General features: G+C 41.3%; 1 protein-coding gene and 1 non-coding gene across 6 annotated transcripts in view; both read left to right on the top strand.

Annotated features, from left to right (window-relative positions):
• The window catches only part of JHY (junctional cadherin complex regulator), a 73,321-nt gene that overhangs the window by 31,673 nt on the left and 19,858 nt on the right, over nt 1-21,790 (top strand). For 3 of the 5 annotated variants that reach the window (XM_030829039.1, XM_030829040.1, XM_030829041.1), the window contains exons 4-5: nt 6,906-7,019; nt 16,451-17,097. The exons of 1 other annotated variant lie outside the window; for it this stretch is intronic. In XM_030829039.1, coding sequence (XP_030684899.1) covers nt 6,906-7,019; nt 16,451-17,097 — 761 coding nt within the window. The remainder of the gene's footprint in view (nt 1-6,905; nt 7,020-16,450; nt 17,098-21,790) is intronic. One more of the 5 variants, XM_030829042.1, reaches the window with a different exon arrangement.
• On the top strand, nt 9,034-9,173 carry LOC115830593. Its single transcript, XR_004026127.1, has one exon. It is a non-coding gene; the product is annotated as a U4 spliceosomal RNA (small nuclear RNA).

Below are 21,790 nucleotides of genomic sequence, written 5' to 3'. Positions count from 1 at the left end.
AACTCAACAAGTGGAAGTAGAAGTACCAAGGTGTACCAGAGAGAGCCTAGCAGCCGTAAGCATTTAGCTATGGCCTCAGGATATCTTCAAGACTAGAAAACGTCACTTCATCCAGTGAGTTAGTTAAGGAGAAGGTGGATAGTGCTGTAGTTGTATGTGGCTAGATTGTGAGGATGAGAATATGGATATTTAGGTTAGAGAAATCGTCAGACGTCTTTCCTGCAGGCCCTTGTGTGTCATTTTAAAGCAGAAGCTCTCATATTGTGTTCCTCAGACCAGGAGCATCAGCATCACCTGGGAACTTACTACAAGTGGAAATTCTTGGGCCCCATGCCAGACCTCCTGTGTCAGAAACTCTGGGGTGAGGCCCAGCAATCTGTGTTTTAACAAGCCTTCCAAGTGATTTTGAAACATGCTCAAATTTTAAAAACCCTGTGTTCAAATGTTAGGCCTTTCCTCTAAGTCATATGAATTCATTGAAGGATTTTAGTAATGGAGCAATTTCAGTGCAATGTGTGAGCTTTGTGATTTTTTTTTTTTAATCGCTAATGTGTCCATTCAGAGGTCATGCTTACATATTCTTAGTTTGTTATGGAGAGCTCAGATTGCTGGATAATCAATCTTTCTGTAGGTAATATGAGATAGTCCTAAAAATCTCTTTCACATTCTTAAAAATGGCCATTATTCATTTAGCATATATTTATTTATTTTATTTTACTTATTTATTTATTTTGGAGACACAGTCTCACTCTGTCACCAGGTTGGAATGCAGTGGTGCCATCTCAGCTCACTGCAACCTCTGCCCCCTGGGTCCAAATGACTGTCATGCCTCAGTGTCCCAAGTAGCTGGGATTACAGGCATGAGCCACCACACCCAGCTAATTTTTGTATTTTTAGTAGAGACAGGGTTTTGCCATATTGGCCAGGCTGGTCTTGAACTTCTGGTTTCAAGTGATCTGCCCACAGCCTCCCAAAGTGCTGGGATTACAGGTGTGAGCCACTGCGCCCAGCCTAGCATGTATTTATTGAGAGATGATTATGGGTCAGACATTGTCATAGGTGCTTGGGATACACCCCTGAACAAAAACAGACAAAAATCCCAGGCCTCCTGAGGAAGGAGATGGACAACAGACAAAACAGATAAATCAGTGCATTGGTGCATGGTAAGTTCCATATTTTAAGGATGTAAGGAGACAAATAAAGCTGGGCAGAACTGCTAAGGATTGCTGAGGTGGTGGGAAATTACAACTTTAAATGGGCCATGAGGCAGAGTCTCCCTGAGAAGATATGGAGGAGGCGAGAGGGCACGCCATGCGAATATTTGGAGAAAGAGGATTTCTGGAAGAGGGAGTAGCAAATGCAAATTTCAGGGACTGAAGCTGGGAACAAGGGAGAGTGGAATGGAAGATGAAGTTCTAGTTTCCACCTTATTTTGTCAATAGCCGGCTACCTGGCTTTAAAATAAACCACACATCTAACCAGATAAACAAGTAGAGTATACGTATTCTGATATAAATGCAAGTTCAGTGAGCAACCCAGATTGATCTTTTCATGCCTTCGTATTTATTGACCATCTAGATGCCAGGCACATTCGGAGCATAGCACAGGTGAGTAGTACCCCTAGAGCTATACAGCAAGACAGCCCTGCACATGGTCCGTCCTTTTTCCTGCCTTCCTGGAATTTACAGTCCAGAAGTTGGGGGCGGGGAGGGGGGGAAACAGTTACCAGGGTGATACTTGTTACAAAAGGAAAGTACAGAGTACTAAGGCCATGCGCTCAGATGCAGCTGTTGTAGCCGCCTCTGGGGTGGCAAGGAAGGCTTTCTGGAAAAAGTTATATTTCAGCCAAGGCTGAACAGTGGATGGGATGGGTCAGAATAAGTGAAGTGGGCCGGGCACAGTGGGTCATGTCTGTAATCCCAGCACTTTGGGAGGCTCAGGTGGCAGATCACTTGAGGTCAGGAGTTTGGGACCAGCCTGGCTAACAGGGTGAAACCCCATTTCTACTAAAATTACAAAAATTAGCCAGGCATGGTGGTGCACGCCTGTAATCCCAGCTACTCGGGAGACTGAGGCAGGAGAATCACTTGAACCCGAGAGGCGGAGGTTGCAGTGAGCCAAGATTATGCTACTGCACTCCAGCCTGGGCAACAGAGAGAGACTCTCTCAAAAAAAAAAAAAAAAAAAAAAGTAAGTGAAGTGAAGGGGCAAAGAAATTCCCTAAATAAGTGAATTTCCAGGCAAAGAATGGCCTATGCAAAGACCTAGAGACAATGGTGCCCCTGGCGCATCAGCAAAACTGAAAGGTACAGCAGGAAGAGAGCAAGGGGCCACGGCTGAGGAAGTAGACAGGAACCTGAGGCCACAGGGCCTTATAAATCTTTGAAGGCTGAGGGTAATGGAAAAGTATTGAAGAGTTTTTAAGTAGGTGACTGACCATTAGCTTGGGGCTTTTTAAAGTTCAAATATCTTAAGCTGAAAATGAATGTAGAAAAAAATATATTCAAAAGTTTCATGTGCCGGCATAGTGGCTCACGCCTGTAATCCCAGCACTTTGGGAGGCTGAGGTGGGCGGATCACTTGAGGTCAGGAGTTCAAGACCAGCCTGGCTAACATGGCAAAACTCCGTCTATACTAAAAATACGAAAAAAAAAAAAAAGCTTTCAGTGCCATCCAATTCGCACTAAACATGTGCATGCTAAATACATTATGAGGTAATCTATAGGAATGGAGACTATGGCCAACAGCAGAGCCAAAATATTTCATGTCTTTTGCCTCTAAACAGCTGAATAATACAAACCTTTGGATAATTGAAACAGCTGTGCTAAATATCAGGGTTGCAGCCTCACAGTGGCAGACTGGCAGACAATTTCTATCATCGTGTCTCCGCCTCTTTTGCTGGCTGTGTATAAACACAGGCGGCAGCAGTGCTGGCATGAGCAGGTGTGAATTGACACACAGCAAGGTATATTAGAAATAGGGTAGAGAAATAAATACTTCAGCTCACTCCTTAGCCAAGTTAATGGAGAAATGCTCACTGAATCCACTATTATGCCTGGAAGCAAGGAATTGAATAATAGGTGTTGGAATGATGGTAAGCTAATACTACTTAAAAAATCAACTCTATTTAATTTGGATATGTGCTAGTTGTCAATACTGTCAAAGAATGAGAGTAACAAAGAACCCAATAAATTAATGTGGGGCTCCCCACAACATCTAAACATAAGGTCAGTAGTAAAAACAGAATATAAAGGAAAAAAGGCAAAACCTCCAGTGATTGCAGAACTTAACGGTAACATCCTTATTTAAACATGTTTCAGTGTGTCTTTACGCGGGATTCACTGACTCACATACAGCTCTTGGTAAAGCACCAACTTTTTTTGTAGTGCTCTCTGATTCTCTAAGAACCTGATGAGTTTCTTTGAGCAAGAAGTAGCAGCCCAATCTAGCTCAGCTGTACTCAATCTGAGTTGCTTTCCTACCTACAAACCCTCACTTCAAAGCAAGGAACATAATGTACAATTTTTTAATGGCTCTAGACCCAGGCACTCAGCCGCTCTGCTCTGCGCCTTACCTCAGTGTAAACACCTCATCAAGATTGCCTGTGCTTCAACAATAGCAGCCAAATGCAATTCGAGAACCACAAGCCTTTGAAGTCCTCCCTGCAAAGGCCGGTTTTCTAGTCCGGGATAATGACAAGCCATGATTGCTGTCTTTGTTGTATCTTTTCAGTAGAGAAGCAATTATAGGCCCCAATTTAACAGAATAGACATTACACAGCTTATGATGCTCAAAATGCAATTTCATTTGATCATTTTCTCGATTTGATTGGTATTAATAGAATGGTTCACAAAAAAAAAAAAAAGTAGCTGGCAGAGGTTGTGTCCCATTCCACTTTGAAAGAGATAATGTAGAAGTATGCTTTACTTGCTCAGGGATCTCACTGGGGTGATTCAGCCACTGTGTTCTACCTAAACAGCCTGTGGAGGGAAATATTGTATATCCTACCTTTTCTGGAAGAGGAAGCATGGGACACTGTTTTTTTAATTTATAAACTTTTCACCAGTGCTATATAAGAGATTCCATCGTTGTCAATCAAACAGTATCAACAGTAATAACCTGAATTAACTAAACTAAGTCCCCTTTATTTCTTAGACACTTAACAAAAGTCAGGGAATCAGCATCTTCATGGCAGATCTATGAAAGAGTTCAACTTCCTTTTTCCCAGGCTCCAGACGACAGTTTCTCTCAGTCATCCCCACTTTGAGGTTTGAGAAGGATGATTTCCTTGCCTGCTAAGTCGGCTTAGTTAGTTTTTTGACTCTTGACCTTCATTTCTCCTCCAAAATAGAGTCGATTTTTCTTTTAAATGAGTCATGTTTCTGTTGAACATCATGGTCATATGGGATTGAAACCTTTGCTATAACGTTGAGAAAAGCTGTGAAATCTAATACTTTTATAATGATCTAGTGTTTCCTCTTGAACTAGCATGGTGAGAGGGACTGAGATAGAAATATGATAAATAGCTGGCCTTGGTGGCTCACGCCTGTAATCCCAGCACTTTGGGAGACCGAGGCAGACGGATCACGAGGTCAGGAGATCGAGACCATCCTGGCTAACATGGTGAAACCATGTCTCTACTAAAAATACAAAAAATTAGCCGGGCGTGGTGGCGGGCGCCTGTAGTCCCACCTACTCAGGAGGCTGAGGCAGGAGAATGGCGTGAACCCAGGAGGCAGAGCTTGCAGTGAGCCGAGATTGTGACACTGCACTCCAGCCTGGGCGACAGAGCAAGACTCCGTCTCAAAAAAAAAAAACAGCAGAGGGGAGATCTGAACACAAACAGGACAGATCCCCAAACCCAAGTTCTTTCTAGTCACACACCTTGTTGCTTCTCCACTACACAGCCCGCCCGCCAGAGGAAATGTAACAAAACGCATGTAAAGTCCTAAATCTAAATTTTAAAACTAATTACATCAGTTCAGAAGGGAGAGACTTGACAGCACTTCTAGGCAGTGGAGCAGAGAGTGGGCAGAGGAGGCTGACCTGAGTACTGCAGCACAGGGGAATGAGACAGTCGGTCCTCTGAATAAGAGCAGGCTCACAGGAGACCAAGGTCAGCTTCTACCCATGCAGAGCTGTTGTCTGAAGAAGGGATTAGTCTGTTCTGTGTTATTCCAGAGGGCAGAGGGATAGAAAATACAGAGACATATATCTGCTCATATGAAGAAAAGCTTTCTGGCATTCAGGTTGCTCAGTTAGGGAGCAATATGTTCATCATGCATAAAACAGATTTCTTTTCTCCTCCTCAACTCATAGAAGATCTTTAAACATATACTAATACTGACAAACAGGTAAGTCTTGCCAGGAAATGGGGCATGAATTTAGGCAGACAGCGAGTAAACATCTACCAGGGATGGTGTGGATGTACTGGAGAACTGGATTATCTCCACAATCTTTTCCAGCTTTAAGATTGCATAACTTTAAGTTTGCTTCCTGCAGTACATCCTGATGGCTAGAATGCCACATAGCACAGACACTAATTTCTTGATTTAAAACAGGTAACTAATGGAGGCAATGAAGGGCCCTTAAATAACTTAGGGACCTAAGTCCTGCGTAGCTGCCTTCATTCATGGTTCCCAAACCTGGCTGCAGATTAGACCCACCTGGGGAGCTTTTTATTTATTTATTTATCTATTTATTTTTATTTATTTATTTATTTATTTATTTATTTATTTATTTATTTTGAGACGGAGGCTCACTCTGTCGCCCAGGCTGGAGTGCAGTGGCATGATCTCAGCTCACAGCAACCTCCGCCTCCCAGGTTTAAGCAATTGTCTGCCTCAGCCTCCCAAGTAGCTGGAATTACAGGCACCAGCCACCACGCCTGGCTAATTTTTTTTTTTTTTTTTGTATTTTTAGTAGAAATGGGGTTTCACCATCTTTGCCAGGCTAGTCTTGAACTCCTGCCCTCATGATCCATCCACCTTGGCTTCCCAGAGTGCTGGGATTATAGGCGTGAGCCACCACACCTGGTCTTTTTTAATTTTTTTAAATAGTAGATAGGGAACTTTTAAAATATATTGGTATCTGGGGCCACCCCCAGAGCTTATGATTTAATGGGTTTGAGGTGGGATCAGGGCATTAGTATTTTTTTTTAATTTCCTCAGTTTTTCTAATATCTAACTAAAGTTGAGAACCACCAACTTTACATTATTCAAATTCTGAGTACCAAACCTACTAATTGTGTAGATCTAGGACATTTCTAATAAGTTAGTTAGCAACATTGTTGGATGTGCAGGCTCCGGAGATAGACCACCCAGCTCTTCTACTTACTAGCTGTTGATCCTGGGCAAATTACTTAACCTCTCTGTACCTTTGTTTTCTCATTTGCAAAAAGGGGGTAATAATATATGCATACCTGATAAGGTGGTTGTGAGGATTACCTGAGAACATTGTATGCTAAGGGCCTAGGACAGATGCTGGCACACCGCGAGCATTCCATGTGTAGAAAACATTGTTATTTCTGTTGTCGTCATCATCTTAGCGTATAGTGTTATTTCATAGTGTTTCTGTTGGCGTGATCAAACGTTACTTGCTGCATCCAGTTCAGATAACTGTACTAAAATTGGGTCCCCGAGTATGTATTGAGCATGTAAAGTAAGTAATAGTTTGACCTTAATGCACCAGTTTTCTCTCCGTGTCTGCAAGAGAAAACATTGTTTATTCCCATTTTCCTTGAGAACAATCAGGTCCCTGAGGACTGATGAGATGAATCCTTGAAATTAACTGAAAATAAAACCTAGCCCGGCAGGACCATTTTCTAGAGTGCACAGACTTGAGTCCCATAGCTCTAAGACTAAAATGAGTCCAGTTAACATGCTGTATGTGTTTTACCTACCTAGATCTCCTACCCCGTCAGAGTCACAGACAAGACTTCTATTCAGAATGCCAAAGAAATTGAAAATGCTGCCATCGATCCTGAAGACAAATGGCATCAAAGAGCACAACAGCTAAAGGTTACCTGCTAGATTGCATTTTAAGTGTGTTTCAAGCGATACCGCTGAATAGAAGTAATGATCGTGACTGAGTTCTTATCACTTAAGGGTTTATTTTTATTCCTGAGAAGAATTACCCACTTTCCTATGGGTAAGACTGGCTTCTGCTCAGAGGAGCCATTGCCTGCTCAGCCAGCCAACCCTACCTGTTTTTCCAAGGGTTCTGTTTGCTGGAAGAAAATAATCATATCACACTTCCAACATACTGAGTTAGAACCCCACACAGAAGGAAGGCATGGAAAGACATGCAGGAAAAATCACAGTTCCAAAGAATTGTCCAACTCTGTGCTGCTCCCAAATCTGATTCCTTTTGGAGTTGGCAGTTACTTATGATTCCTAGACAATGGGGACACTATTCCTGAAAACTGGATGGGAATTCCCACAGCTTCACCAAACCGTCATTTTCAGAATATAAAAGCTTACCAACTGGTCATTGAGCATGATGACATCGTTTTTGGCCGTAGGTTTACTACTTTGACATCATAAATGTGATTTCAGGGAAGATTTTTCTGAAATTCTCCACACTGTTTTTCTAGAAGAAACAGAAAAAGGTCAGGCACAGTGGCTCACACCTGTAATCCCAGCAATTTGGGAGACCAAGATGGGTGGATCACCTGAGGTCAGGAGTTTGAGACCAGCTTGGCCAACATAGTGAAACCCTGTCTCTACCAAAAATACAAAGATTAGGTCAGGCCCGTTGGCTCACGCCTGTAATCCCAGCACTTTGGGAGGCCGAGGTGGGTGGATCACAAGGTCAGGAGTTCGAGACCAGCCTGGCCAATATGGTGAAACCCCATCTCTACTAAAAATTACAAAAATTAGCCGGGCGTTGTGGCAGGAGCCTATAGTTCCTGCTACTCGGGAGGCTGAGGCAGGAGAATCGCTTGAACCTGGAAGGCGAAGGTTGCAGTGAGCCAAGATCGTGCCACTGCACTCCAGCATGGGTGACCCAGCAAGACTCCGTATCAAAAAAAGAAAAAAATAATAAAAAAGGTTAGCCAGGCATGATGGTGCTCACCTGTAGTCCCAGCTACTAGGGAGGCTGAGGCAGGAGAATTGCTTGAACCTGGCAGGTGGAAGTTGCAGTGAGCCAAGATTGTGCCACTGCACTGCAGCCTGGGTGACAGAGCGAGACTCCATCTCAAAAAAAAAAAAAAAAAAAAAAAAAAGGAAACAGAAAAAGCACTAGAAGCTCAGGTTTTTCTTGACCCGTGTATGTGGAGCCACCCTTGGACCAGGCTTTATCCCTGCCTAAGAAGAGATGAGTCCTTTGAAATTACTGAACCTATAGAGCCTGTTGACATCAGTTAAAACTATATACAGTGATAAACATAGTAAAAATAATAATAAGTTTTACCCCAGCTTCAGAGAGGTTAGAAAGAAGGGACAGCCTGAATCATCTCTTTTCCTCCCCAGTGGCCTCCAGGCCGCTCTTAAGAGTTGCAAAAAAAAGAAATAAAAAGTCATTCACCCAGAGCTTCCTGAAAGTTGATGCCGGTGAGGCCATACCTAGAAGTTGAGAGGATGGGGACTGAAATGTCTCGTGGCTGTGGGATGTAGAGGACAGGATCCACTACCAGACATGATAGAGAGCCAGGGGAGCTTGGTCAACAGGAACCAGGCACAAAGGAAATACCGTTAAGATTTGCCATGCGTTATGGGTAATGGGCTGGGTCACGAGAGATGAATTTCTGGGCCTCAACCTGCTATTTACTTGATGCATGACTGGGCAAATCTCAACTTTTTCAAAGCCTTAAATTTCTCCTTTATTAAATGAAGGATTAGTCTAAATGACCTTCAAGGTCCATCTCAGCTGCAAAATGCTAGAATTCTATGACCATGTATTTCTAGTTATTTAAATTATTATAGAAAATACATTTGAAGCATGTAAGATTATTGCAACCTGTAGCTTTCATAATTGTCACTAAGGAAAACCATAGGATTCTCAGCTAATGATAAAATGATCGAGGTAAAAAGCTTTTCCCAGTGGCAACATCATAACCAGTGAGGTTTATACAAGGTGCAATTATTGCTAACTGAAAACTTTTCCTAATACTCGCCATGATGACTTGAAATATAGTCGGCATTGGCAATTTTGGATAGTCTCTATGGAGACTGAAAAAAAAAATGATAATAATCAAGGTAAAATCACAGTGCTTGATTTATGGCAGGACCTTTGACAGAGGCAGTAAAACTTTTGTATGGAAGAAAATCGGAAGAAAGCCAAAAGAATGCTTTTTATTCCCTGAGTGTACTGTAATTAATGCGCTTATAACCCATTCCTGAATGAAGACATTGTGGAGCAAAACATCTAAAAAGTGTTAGACCTAAAATGACAATAACGATGAATGGCCTGAGGGATGTTTCCCATTCTTTAGGTGGAAAGGATTTATGGGCTGCCCACTGTGTGCCACACACCAGCCCAGCATTCTGGGACACAGACACTTCAGGCTGCCTTGCTTTTTCCTCTTCAACTACCCAAGTCCAGTGCCTTCTTTTTAGTGCCTCCTCAAGGGCCACCTCTGCATGGAGATTCCCAGCCTCTCCCACCCCGCTCCTCTGCCTTCAGCTCCTACTGTGTCTGTAGTCTGGATCACTGGCTCAGGGCCTGCCGTATTTGGCCGTGTCTCATTAGCTGCTGCCCGTGCGTGTGTGTTTGTTTGTTTGTTTGTTTTTGAGACGGAGTTTTGCTCTTGTTGCCCAGGCTGGAGTGCAATGGTAGGATCTTGGCTCACTGTAACCTCTGCCTCCCAGGTTCAAGCGATTCTCCTGTCTCAGCCTCCTGAGTAGCTGGGATTACAGGCACCCACCACCACACCTGGCTAATTTTTGTATTTTTAGTAGAGACGGGGTTTCACCATGTTGGCCAGGCTGGTCTCGAACTCCTGACCTCAGGTGATCCGCCCGCCTGGGCCTCCCAAAGTGCTAGGATTACAGGCATGAGCCACCGTGCCTGTGTTTCTTTTGTACCCACTACACTACAAGATCTTTTAAGGTACCGGTTGTATTTTTCTCTACATCCCCTACCACAATGCTTTGCTCAAGGCTGATGCTCAGTAAATATTTACTGACTGATTAAAGAAACATTTAAAGATCATGGGCCAGGCACAGTGGCTCATGCCTATAATCCTATTGCTTTCTCAGAGGCCAAGGAGGGAGGATTGCTAGAGGCCAGGAATTCGATGTTACAGGTGCCACTGTACTCCAGCCTGGGCAATAGAGCAAGACCCTGTCTCTAAAAAATACAAAATGCAGATAAAAAGATTATTTAGTGTATCTCCAGGGGAAAATGGGTCTCATTTGAAACTTTTTTCTTGAAAAATGACTTTCAAAGTTTCATAAACCTAACCTAACAACAATAACCTTCACTAATGTGAAATATCTTTATGTAAAATCAAAATATTTCACATGACAAATATTTATTGAGTATCTACTGCATTCCAGGCACTGCGGATTAGGTGCCTGGCCCAAAAGATATGGGGAGAAAAAAAAAAAAAAAAACAAGCAAACAAACAACAACAAAAATTCTTTAAAACAATAAATAAAACTTGAAGAAAGGTTGTTTTTTGTAGTTGTTGGGCTTTTTTTGTTTTGTTTTGTTTTGTTTTTTGAGACGGAGTCTCGCTCTGTCACCCAGGCTGGAGTGCAGTGGCACAATCTCAGCTCAGTGCAAGCTCTGCCTCCCGGGTTCAAGCCATTCTCCTGCCTCAGCCTCCTGAGTAACTGGGACTACAGGCACCCGCCACCACGCCTGGCTGATTTTTTGTATTTTTAGTAGAAACGGGGTTTCACCGTGTTAGCCAGGACGGTCTCAATCTCCTGACCTCGTGATCCACCCGCCTCGGCCTCCCAAAGTGCTGGGATTGCAGGCGTGAGCCACTGCGTCCGGCCCGTTTTTTGTTTTTAAGGCGGAGTTTCACTCTTGTTATCCAGCCTGGAGTGCAATGGCACAATCTCGGCTCACCACAACCTCCGCCTCCCAGATTCAAGCCTCCCAAGTAGCTGGGATTACAGGCATGCGCCACCACGCCCGGCTAATTTTGTATTTTCAGTAGAGATGGGGTTTCTCCATGTTGGTCGGGCTGGCCTCGAACTCCTGAACTCAGGTGATCTGCCCGCCTTGGCCTCCCAAAGTGCTGGGATTATAGGCGTGAGCCACCACTCCTGGCCAAGGTTTGTTTTTTTTTTTTTTTTTTTTTTTTTTTTAAAGCAGTACCTCCCCTCTAGGAGTTAAACACTTTAGTGGGAATCATTATGTAATCATTATAATGCAGTAATATGGACCTGGGTACAAAATGCAGTGGAACTAAAAGAGCACCTAATTCTGCCCTAAGAAGACAGAAAAATACCCTCCATAGGAGTCAGTATCTCAGCTGCCCCTAGAAGGACAAATGCGGGCAAAGGTGTGAAAGTGGGAGGAGGAACGAGGAACCATGACATCTCTGGCTGCTGTTTGTATGGTCTAGGGAGGGAAAAGTTGACATAGTTGGTAAGGGCTGCTGTCTGCCTCAAGCATCCCAGGACTCAGACTGGAGAAGAGATTGTTCGCAATCTAAGCAGGTACCCAGCAGTGAGGTGCCGTGCAAGGGACATTACACATGCAACTCATATATATGGAAGGCTCCATGGCTTGAAAAAACTAAATACCAAAAATACAAACAATAATAATTACATATATGTAGATAGATGTATATTTGTGTGTTTATGGGTGGAGTGACAGAAAAAATGAGGAAATGTGACCAAATGTTTAAAATTGTTCAATCTGGATAAGAATCCTTTAGAGTTGTCCATACTAGCAATTTTTCTGTAAGTTTGAAATAACTTGAAAATAAAAAGGTCAAGAAAAAAGTGCCCACAGGATTTAGTGACTAAAAGTTTATTGGTGGCCTGAACAGAGCAATTTCAGCAGGATGGGGAGAAGGAACAGTCTATGGCAGGGGACAGAGGTCAGCATGAGAGATGGGGAGCAGAGACCAGTGCAGTCTACACCATCAAGAAGCCTGGCTGTGAACTGAGAAAGGGATAGCTTTTTCTTTGCTTTTGTTTTCTGAGACAGGGTCTTGTTCTGTCACCCAAGATGGAGTACAGTGTGGTGATTTTGGCTCACTGCAACCTCTGCCTCCCAGGCTCAAGAGATTCTCCTGCCTCAGCCTCCCAAGTAGCTGGGATTGCAGGTGCATGCCAACACGCCCAGCTAATTTCACCATGTTTGTCAGGCTGGTCTCAAACTCCTGACCTCAAGTGATCCACCCGCCTCTACCTCCCAAAGTGCTGGGATTACAGGCGTGAGCCACTGTGCCCGGCCAAGAAAGAGATAGGATTTAACCAGAGAATGTATTCAAGTGAATGTTTCTTTCCTTCTTTTCATAGGAGAGACTTAAATACATTTACATGCTAGAAAGAACGAGAAACCAGAGAGAGGGCGAGAAAAGAGAGAAGATATGCCTGAGACCATTTCAGCCTACGTATTTTTACTTTAAAAATACTGAGAATGATGGTCATCATCATATTCTATGTAAGAGTCTTATCCATGCCTAGAGTCTTCACTTGAAGCCAAGCCATCATCATATTCTATTTAAGAGTCTTATCCATGCCTAGAGCCTTCACTTGAAGCCAAGTAATCTCTCTTCATTTAACCTTTGCCACATAGGCCTTAGCGTCCTGAATCGCTTTGCGCTTGCCTGTGAATCTTTACGGGTTTTCCGAATCCTGCTTAGGTTGTGTGCCCAGACTGAATGCAGTATGTTCAAGGCTCAGGACTCTTGCTGGGCAGTGTGAGGGGCACATTCCCACTGGCAGAAGATCTTTCCCAGATATCTTAGTCTGTTTCTGCTGCTATAACAAAATACCATAGATCAGGTGGCTTAGAAACAACAGAGGTTTATTTTTTTCACAGTTTTGGAAGCTGGAAGTCCAAGGTCAGGACACTGGCAGTTTCTATGTCTGGTGAGGATCTGCTTCCTGGTTCATTGGTGATGCTTTCTCACTGTGTCCTCACACAGTGGAGGGGGGGAATGAGCTTCTTTGAGCCTATTTTATAGGGACACCAATCCCATGCATGGGGGCTCTGTCCTGCTGACCTAGTCACCTCGAAAAGACCCCACCTTTAAATAGCATTACCTTGGGGGTTAGGATTTAACGGCCGAGTTTAGGGAGGACACAAACATTCAAACCATGGCACCAGGAAAGCAACATGTCAGTAGAAAAAAATTAAAAGTTCCCCAATTATGTTTCAAAAGGATAAATAGGATGTTTTCTTTCTTACCCCTCTAAAATAACTCTTAGCTTTCCAGGCAAAGAAAAGGTAATGATAGTATTAAAGATATGTAGGACCTTTTACTAATTAATATGAAAGCCCTTGTAATCAAATCCTGATTAACCTTTCCAAAAAGCTGTTAATTTGGTTTTGCCTCCAACACTATCAATAGATCTATGCTTCTTCTATTCATCTGAACACAGAGTTCTTCCTTACCCACAGAGAAAATTAGAGCCAATTAATATTTTTGCTTGAGATTCTCTTAATATTATCACATGGAATTTGTATCTCAGGCTTAAAGTACTCATGTTTTATTGTTCATAAACACAGCAGAAAAGCAGAACACAACAGAAATGTCTCCACTTTAGAGCTGATCTCAGAGCCCAGGCACAACTCTCGGGACTCCGTGGTTGAGTCAGGTTAACTAAGAGCAGGGGTGGCTTTTGTGTTGAAACAGATGAACTTTCTGGTTGAGATCAGAGCAGGCATTGTCCTGTCTGCTTATGACACGTGAAAAGGAAAGCCGTAAAAGAGAAACAACCAGGTGCTGCCTTTCACAGGGTCGGGGACAAACTTCTCTTGGGTGGCACAGTATGAATGAGCATTAATTAATAACTAAGGATGAGTCCCACTAAGAAATTATCATCCCAGCATTAGGCATCAGGATTGCCCCATGCTAACACTCCATGTGTGACGTGAAAACCTACTGCCATTAAGCAGTTATTCTAAGTGCATGGAGTATGTACTGATTGCGGGTGTTGGTAACAAAAGAACCCCAGTGAGAGCATCATGGAATAGAGGATTTCAGTGCTGATGGAGATTAAATCATCTGAGAATGGCTTTGTATATTAACTTCAGGGAACTCAGGTCTTGCCACCTAAAGAGTGACACCTGATGCCCCAATTGTAGGGTAATAAATCTTCAGTAAACCACAGATCTCAAGTAGGCTGCTTGGAAGGTGAGAAAAATCGTATCAAGCCCATAAATGGCTTCCTTTCTGGGGACTGAAATGCCATCTCTGGGCACTTATATTTATGTGAATAGCAGATTTAACACTTGAGACAATTGAAGTTTCATAAAATGATGGGTCCTTGGCCTTGTTGTCAAAGCGCCCTGTGAAGAGTACTATTGTGATCTGGATTGTCGGCAGCAAAGGTAATAACGTGATTAAGATCAAGTGGTAACCCAGGATTTCAGATCTAGTACCTAAGAAATTCCTGAGAAGTAAGTATTTTCTTTTTTGGTGAAAAGAGAGAAAACTAGGAAAAGTACATTTAGATGGCAGCATCCTGGTTACTTCTCTAGCGAGTTAAAGGCTGAACAGATATCGAAAAGAATGACATTCTCAGCATCAATTAATATTTTTAGGTCACAGTCAAGGGGGGCATTTTTGACCTTCGCGAACAGTGCTGCCAGCCATAAAAAGAGCTTCTATTGTTCCACGACCACACCTATAATATTGTAAAATAGCAATTATTTTCTGGATCCATTACAAGAAAGGATTTTCTTAGAGCTATGGATTTGCAGAGCCTTCCTGCCCACATTTCCCCATGCAGCTCAATTTACTGCATGGAAGGAATACCTAGAATTTACCTGGAACACAGAAAAGAAGCTTTCCCTTTTTTGGGAGCACCACAAGTAAAAATTTAAAGTATGTAGGAACTAATCAGAGCCTGGCCAATCCCCCAAAAAGCTCAAATTCTCATAAGAACAGCTTCTAAATTTCAAATTAGAAGTCATTGTTTCTTAAAAACATAATATGATAAGTAACATTGTATATTACTGTTTTAAATTTAACAATCTCAACATTATTATAACGTGATTTCACTAGAAATAGAACACTGCTTAATATTATACAGGAATAAGATGAGTCTTAGTGGTTGTATCAGAATGTATCAGAAAAGAGAAATCAAAGCTGAACTCTTATCACAGTAATTTGATCATTCTTTCTAGCAAGTTAAAATAATCATTCATCCAACTGTTGCATTTTTCAGTTAATGTTTTATAGATATAAGCTAAAGAGATTTTTTAGTATATGTGTTCAGAAAGGAAGAAATATGTTGCTGTTATATAACACACTGATGCATATGGTCATCCTGCTGTTTTCAATAAGCATTTAATCATTCTTTGCAAAGGCCTCTTAACTCAGCTAGTTTTTCACAAAGTAATGAGTGCTTTATTCCTTGGAAAATATTTCTAAATGGCAATAGCACAATATAGTTACATAGTGTATCTATTATACCAGGAGTACATTTTGTTGTTAGCAGACTTTGAAAAGCATAAAGACTGTTCTGAAATTGAAATATTTCCCCCAGATGTTTGATTGCCTGAGCGCAGGCTATATTAAGGAACAGAAGCAAAACAGCCCTTGTGGCTTCACAGATGTCCTATCACAGCACAGGCTCTTTTATAATCCTCTGAATAAAATCTAATTTGTTTCATCTGGTGAAGAGGTCATTTCTAGCTTCTGACCAGCATGAGTAAAAAGATCTGATCATCTGAATTGTATTTAATATTAGATTTGTACTTGGTTTGTAAAGCAAATTATTAGTGTTTTCTGGTTGAGATTTTTAAAAATATTCATGTTACTTAAAATAAGCTTGTATACTGTGATGTAGATTCGCATTTGTACTTTCTCCGTATGTCTCAAAGTAAAGCTTCCCCACCCCATCCCCCAAGTTGGCAACACTTTTGAGTCAAAGACTTAACTTTTAAAAGTTAAACTTTGAAGCCAAAGACTTGCCCTTAGTATAAAGCCCATTCTAAGCTTTCTGTTTCTTTCTAGGCTTATAATCCTAAATTTCCAGGAGGAATTACTCAGTTATTAACTCTCCAATTTCCTGAAATTAGGAAAAAAATCCTTTACTTTTTCTTTATCTGCTTTCAGTTGTATGTTCACCTTCCTAGAAGTCTTAACCCCCAATTTGAAAAACACTAATTTAAAATTTGTGCGCTGGGGCAGGAGAATGGTGTGAACCCGGGAGGCGGAGCTTGCAGTGAGCTGAGATCGCACCACTGCACTCCAGCCTGGGAGACAGCGAGACTCCGTCTCAAATAAATAAATAATAAAAAAAAAAATAAGATTTGTGAAGAGTGCCAGTCTTCTAATTTTACATTAACCAAAATATCTCTTTAGAATTACCAGGAACACTGGTCTCAATATGAAAGTACAAAATCAAGCAATGTACCAAGAGGGCAACCTTCTGACACGGTGAATGACCATCAGCCTTCTAGAAGACCAGCCAAGCTCAAGATTCGAAAGCACCAGAATGACCTGAAGTCTTTCACAACGGAAGAGGTGACTGCCAGTCAGGGGAATCAGAATAACCCTCCCAGGCAGCAACAAAACCAAAATAAGCCTCTTAATACTTCAAGAAAGCCTGAATCCATTGTCATTATGCATGCCTCTAACAGTGATGTACAAGCCTCAAGGACATTTAGGAGCCAGAATCTCAAAGAAACCTCCAATACATTTGCTCCACCAAAACAGGCTTTTGACAAGGTCTTACATAAAAACTCTACTGGATATGACTCTGGGCTGAATGTTAATAAAGAAAGAGGACATGAAGACCAAGAAGAGAAAAGATGTTCATATCAGCAGCTACACACCCTTTCTGACATGGATTTGAACCACCTTAATGAACTTTCTAAGAGACATGTGCTCCTAAGCCAGAAAGTGTCTCAGTTTGTTTATCACGTAAATACTCATGGATCAACTGAAAATAAGAAACAACCCAAACAGCCTTATACAGAGACAAAATACAGGAACTTAGAAATGTTATGGTAAGAATTCCGTTTTCTCGAGTGGTTTTCTAGAGGAGAAAGGAGAGACTGCTGCAGAAAGACAGGAGATGGAGAAGGGGAAGAGGAATCCATAAGGATGGCTAGGTGAGAAGAAGAGTTCACCTAACAACTTCCTTAACTCTGATTCCTGCCTCAAAGAGTCCACTTTTTTTTTTTTTTTTTTTTTTTTGGACAGAGTCTTGCTCTGTTGCCCAGGCCGGAGTGCAATGGTATGATCTTGGCTCATTGCGACCTCCGCCTCCCGAGTTCAAGCAATCCTCCTGCCTCAGCCGCCCAAGTAGCAGGGATTACAGGTGTTCACCACCACACCAGGCTAATTTTTGTATTTTTAGTAGAGACAGAGTTTCATCATGTTGGCCAGGCTGGTCTCGAACTCCTGACCTCAAGTGATCCACCTGCCTTGGCCTCCCAAAGTGCTGAGATTACAAGTGTGAGCCACCGTGCCCAGCCAAGAGTCTACTTTTGATGGATTTCTTTTCCTCTTCCCTGTCTCCTCTGTTTTTCCACTGTAGTTAAACTAGAAGTTGGAGGGAGAGGAGGACAGAGGGACACAGTCAAAAAACATCCGTGTGTTTTGAGGGTCACAAGTAATGTTTGGAGGAAACAAATGATCTCCAACAATATCATGACCTATCCTGAGAAAATAATCTAAAATACAGAAAAATATGCACATACAAAAAAAATCATCATTTATAAAGTGACCTAAAAATCCAACAATAGGGAATGTTTAGGTAAATTATGATATTTGGTATCATGGAACCACTAAAAATTATGGTTATGAGGAAATGCTTCTGTAGGAAGAAAATAGTAAGGTACAAAATTACACCTTGGGTTGAATGACACTGGTGGAAAAAAAAGTACATCTCAGGAGTATGAGTTCTACTGTGTTAAAATATGCACAGAAGAAAAATTCACCAAAATGTCAATAGCGGTTATCTCTAGCGAGAGAGATTGGGATTTTAAAAATGAATTCTTATATTTTCAGAACAGTTCAAGTTCCCTACAATGTATAACTTCTATAAACAGGAAAATGAAAGTTATTTTAAAAATTACTTCAGGCACTATTTCTTGGTGTTCTTCGATCAAACGTCCTTTCTACATACCTAAGATGCTGAATATAATGCTACAATGCTAAATGCTATACAAGGTACAAAAGAAGTATGGTGTGTGAGGCACCTTCAAGGAACTTAACTTTCAAAGTAGGGAGACAATTATTCCCTCGTGAGTTGATCAAAGAACATTTAAGTGCTACACTTGGTGGTATGGAATGTAGATTTAATAAGATTTAAGGTTAGCTTCCTAGAAGAGATAATGATAAATAGCAGGCATCTTTGTCTTTTTTTTCCTGATTTTAGAAAGATTGTTTCTAACACTTTTACCATTAAAAAAAATTTAGTTTTTGGTAATAGATAGATGATAGATAGGAAATTTCCTCCTATTCCTCTTTGCAAATAACTTTTATCATAAATGAGTATTTGATTTTATCAAATACTTTTTCTGCATTAGTTGAAACATTTCTCTATTAATCCTTTAATGTGATGAAATATGTTAACAGATTTTTCTGATGATGCACTATCCTTTTATTCCTAGGGTTAACCCAATTTGTCATAGTGCATTTTTAATAAGTTGCTTGATTTGATGTGTTAACACTTTGTTTAAGATTTAACATTTTCATATACATGAAGTGAAATTGGCTTATAATTTTCCTATCTGCCACTGGCCTTGACTGGGTGGATTATCAAGAAAATACCAGCCTTATAAAATGAGTTGAGGACTATTTCCTCTTTTTGCATCCTCTGGGACACTTGATATACAATTGGCCTTATCTGTCACTTGAAGGTTTGATAGGATTTTCCTCTAAAACTATTGGGCCATTGGTGGGTTTTGTTTGGCTTTTTGCTCTTTGTGAGCAGATTTTAAACTCCTGATGCATTTACTATAATCATTGTAAGATTTTGCAGTCTTTTCATTTTCATTTTAGTCAGTTTAATACATTATATTTTTCTAGGAAAAATTTTCCTTTTATGCCAAGTTTTAAAATGTACTGTCATAAAGCTTTTTGTAGTATTTAAATAACTTTAATATTATTCCACCTTTATTATATCTATAATCATGTCCCTGTTTTCATTTCTTTTTTTTTTTTTTTAATTTTTTTGGCAGCCTCAACCTCCTGGGCTGCTTTTGCTTAATTTTCTCTGTACATATAGCTAATCGATCCTACACTTATGAGTAGCCTCTTAGTATAAGTTTCCATAAGGACAACCCCATCGGACAATTTCTCAATTCTTGTCTCTTTCTTGGAGCCAGACTTTCTAGACACCTTTACTTTCTTTCTCTTTCTAGACTTGCTATGCAGCTGTCCTGCTGAGGATTCCCTTTGCCTTTCTTCTGATAGGATTCTCTTTTTCAGTATCTCACGTTTTCCTTATTTTGTTTGAGCACCCCTTCCGGCATTTTTTTCAGATTGAAAACATGGTACAAGGACAGGGGACAGGGTGATGGGCAGTTCTCAGCGTGCCAGTGTCTTGTGCCACACTTGTTTTCTGACTGCATTCCGCTGTTGTTGTGCTCATATTATCCTTGAGAATCTCCATGTCCTCATGAAGACCCTCTTCACTCTTCTTCTTCGTCACCCTTCCTGTTTTTTCCATCCCCGTTCTTTCTCAGTTTCCTCTCTAATTTTGATAGAGAACATCCTCCATTGCTTGAGAGGTAAATGTTTTGAGATCTTGCTGAAATTATCTTTCTTCTGCCCTCGCCCCTGATTGGCAGCTTGGCAGAGGATTGTAGAATTCTAGATGGAAAATCATTGTCCCTAGAATTGCCTTCTTGCATCCAGTGTTGCTGTTGAGAAATCTGAAGCCACCTTATTCCTGATCCTTTGTGTATAACCTGGTTTTGTTTTGTTTTTTTTTCTGGAAGCTTTAGGATCTTTTCTTTTTCTCTACTGAAGTGAAATTTCATAATAGTGCGCCTTCGTATAGGTCTATTTTCATAGATTGAGCCGGGGCTTTTAAACCTGAAAACATGTGACCTTCAGTTCTGGGAAAATGTCTTGAGTCATCTTATGGGTAGTTCCTTTCAACCATTTTCTGTTTGCTCTTTCTAGAAACTCCTGTGATTCAGATGTGTTTTTCCAGGACTGTTATTATGATTTTGTTTTCTCTTTCATTCTCCATTTCTTTGTAATTTTGTTCTACTGTCTGGGAGGGTTTCTCAGTCCTAGCTTCCAGCCTTTCTACTGCTATCATGTTTGTTAATTTCCAACAGGATTTTTTTGTTGTTGTTTCTGTTATTGGTTTCTGAATGTTCTTCGTTTTATAGCCTCATGTCTTTGTTCGTGGATACAACATCCTTTTTTCTCAACATCTTCTTAGATTTTCAACGAGGGCCCTTGTGACTGAATTTTTAAGTGTTTTTAATTCCCTGCTTTGTTTCTCTTTCCTCTAGGTCTTTGTCAGTGATGTTTGTTTCTCTTCTCCTATTTTGCTGCCTTCCACCTTAGGGCTTGTGTCAGATGTCTGGCAGTTCTTGATCGTCTTCTCCTGATCAAGTATGAGGGACTAGAAAGCTTATTGGAAGCTCTGAGTGACAGTGCTTGTTAACTTTGAGTGCCTATAGAATGATCTGTGAGGGCCATGTGATAGGAAGCCCTTCCTGTAAGTTTTAGGTCTTTTCTCTTGGTGGTCAGATTTATTATCTGTGCTTAGTGCTTCACAGGCAGAAGACTCGTTGGCTTCTTCAGAATGAAAACCTCCAGTGAGCTGCGGAGAGAGGGAAGGGACAGTTGCCTGGGTGCACAAAATGGAGAAGATGATCTGGAGATGTGACTGCTACTTTTTTTTTTTCCAGAGACGGAGTCTCACTCTGTCGCCAGGCTGGAGTGCAGTGGCACGATCTCAGCTCACTGCAACCTCTGCCTACCAGGTTCAAATGATTCTTCTGCCTCAGCTTCCTGAGCAGCTAGGACTACAGGCGCTCGCCACCACGCCTGGCTAGTTTTTGGATTTTTGGTAGAGACACGGTTTCACCATGTTGGCCAGGATGGTCTCGATCTCTTGACCTCATGATCCGCCCACCTCGGCCTCCCAAAGTGCTGGGATTACAGGCGAGAGCCACCACACCCGACCCTGACTGCTTCTTAAACAGACTTTCAACCAAATCTTTTTTAAGTAACTCTCACATAGACTTTCACCACCACCACTCCCACTTGCAGCTCATGAGCCTTACAGGATTCTATGGTGTAAACTGTGGCTTCTCTGCTTTACCTGCTGCTAACTTAGATTCCACTTTTTTGAGTCTGCTAAGACAGTTACCATTCAACCATCTGCTTTCTGCTTCCAAAATATTTGCTCTTTTTCCCCCATTTTGTTCTCTTTATCTTTGTGGGTTGATGTCTTTTAAAAATCTCTTTATATATAATTTTGATTTGCATTTGAGAGTTAAATTACATGTTTATTCTGCCATGTTTTTTCTACCACCTTTTCATTTTGAAATTGTTCACACCTAATAAAAACTTGGGGGAAAATATCTACAATAAACACCTGTAGTCCTTCATCTAGATTCACCAGTGCTAAAATTTTGCCACATTTGCTATCTATTTACTGAACCATTTGAAAGGAAGTTCAGAATCACAATATTTTATCTCTAAATATTTCAATATTCAGCCCCT

Source organism: Nomascus leucogenys, chromosome 15 (assembly GCF_006542625.1).
Source record: "Nomascus leucogenys isolate Asia chromosome 15, Asia_NLE_v1, whole genome shotgun sequence".
In the NCBI taxonomy this organism is placed as follows: domain Eukaryota; kingdom Metazoa; phylum Chordata; class Mammalia; order Primates; family Hylobatidae; genus Nomascus; species Nomascus leucogenys.
The sequence above is the reverse complement of the archived record's forward strand: the minus strand, read 5'-3'. Positions and strand labels throughout refer to the sequence as shown.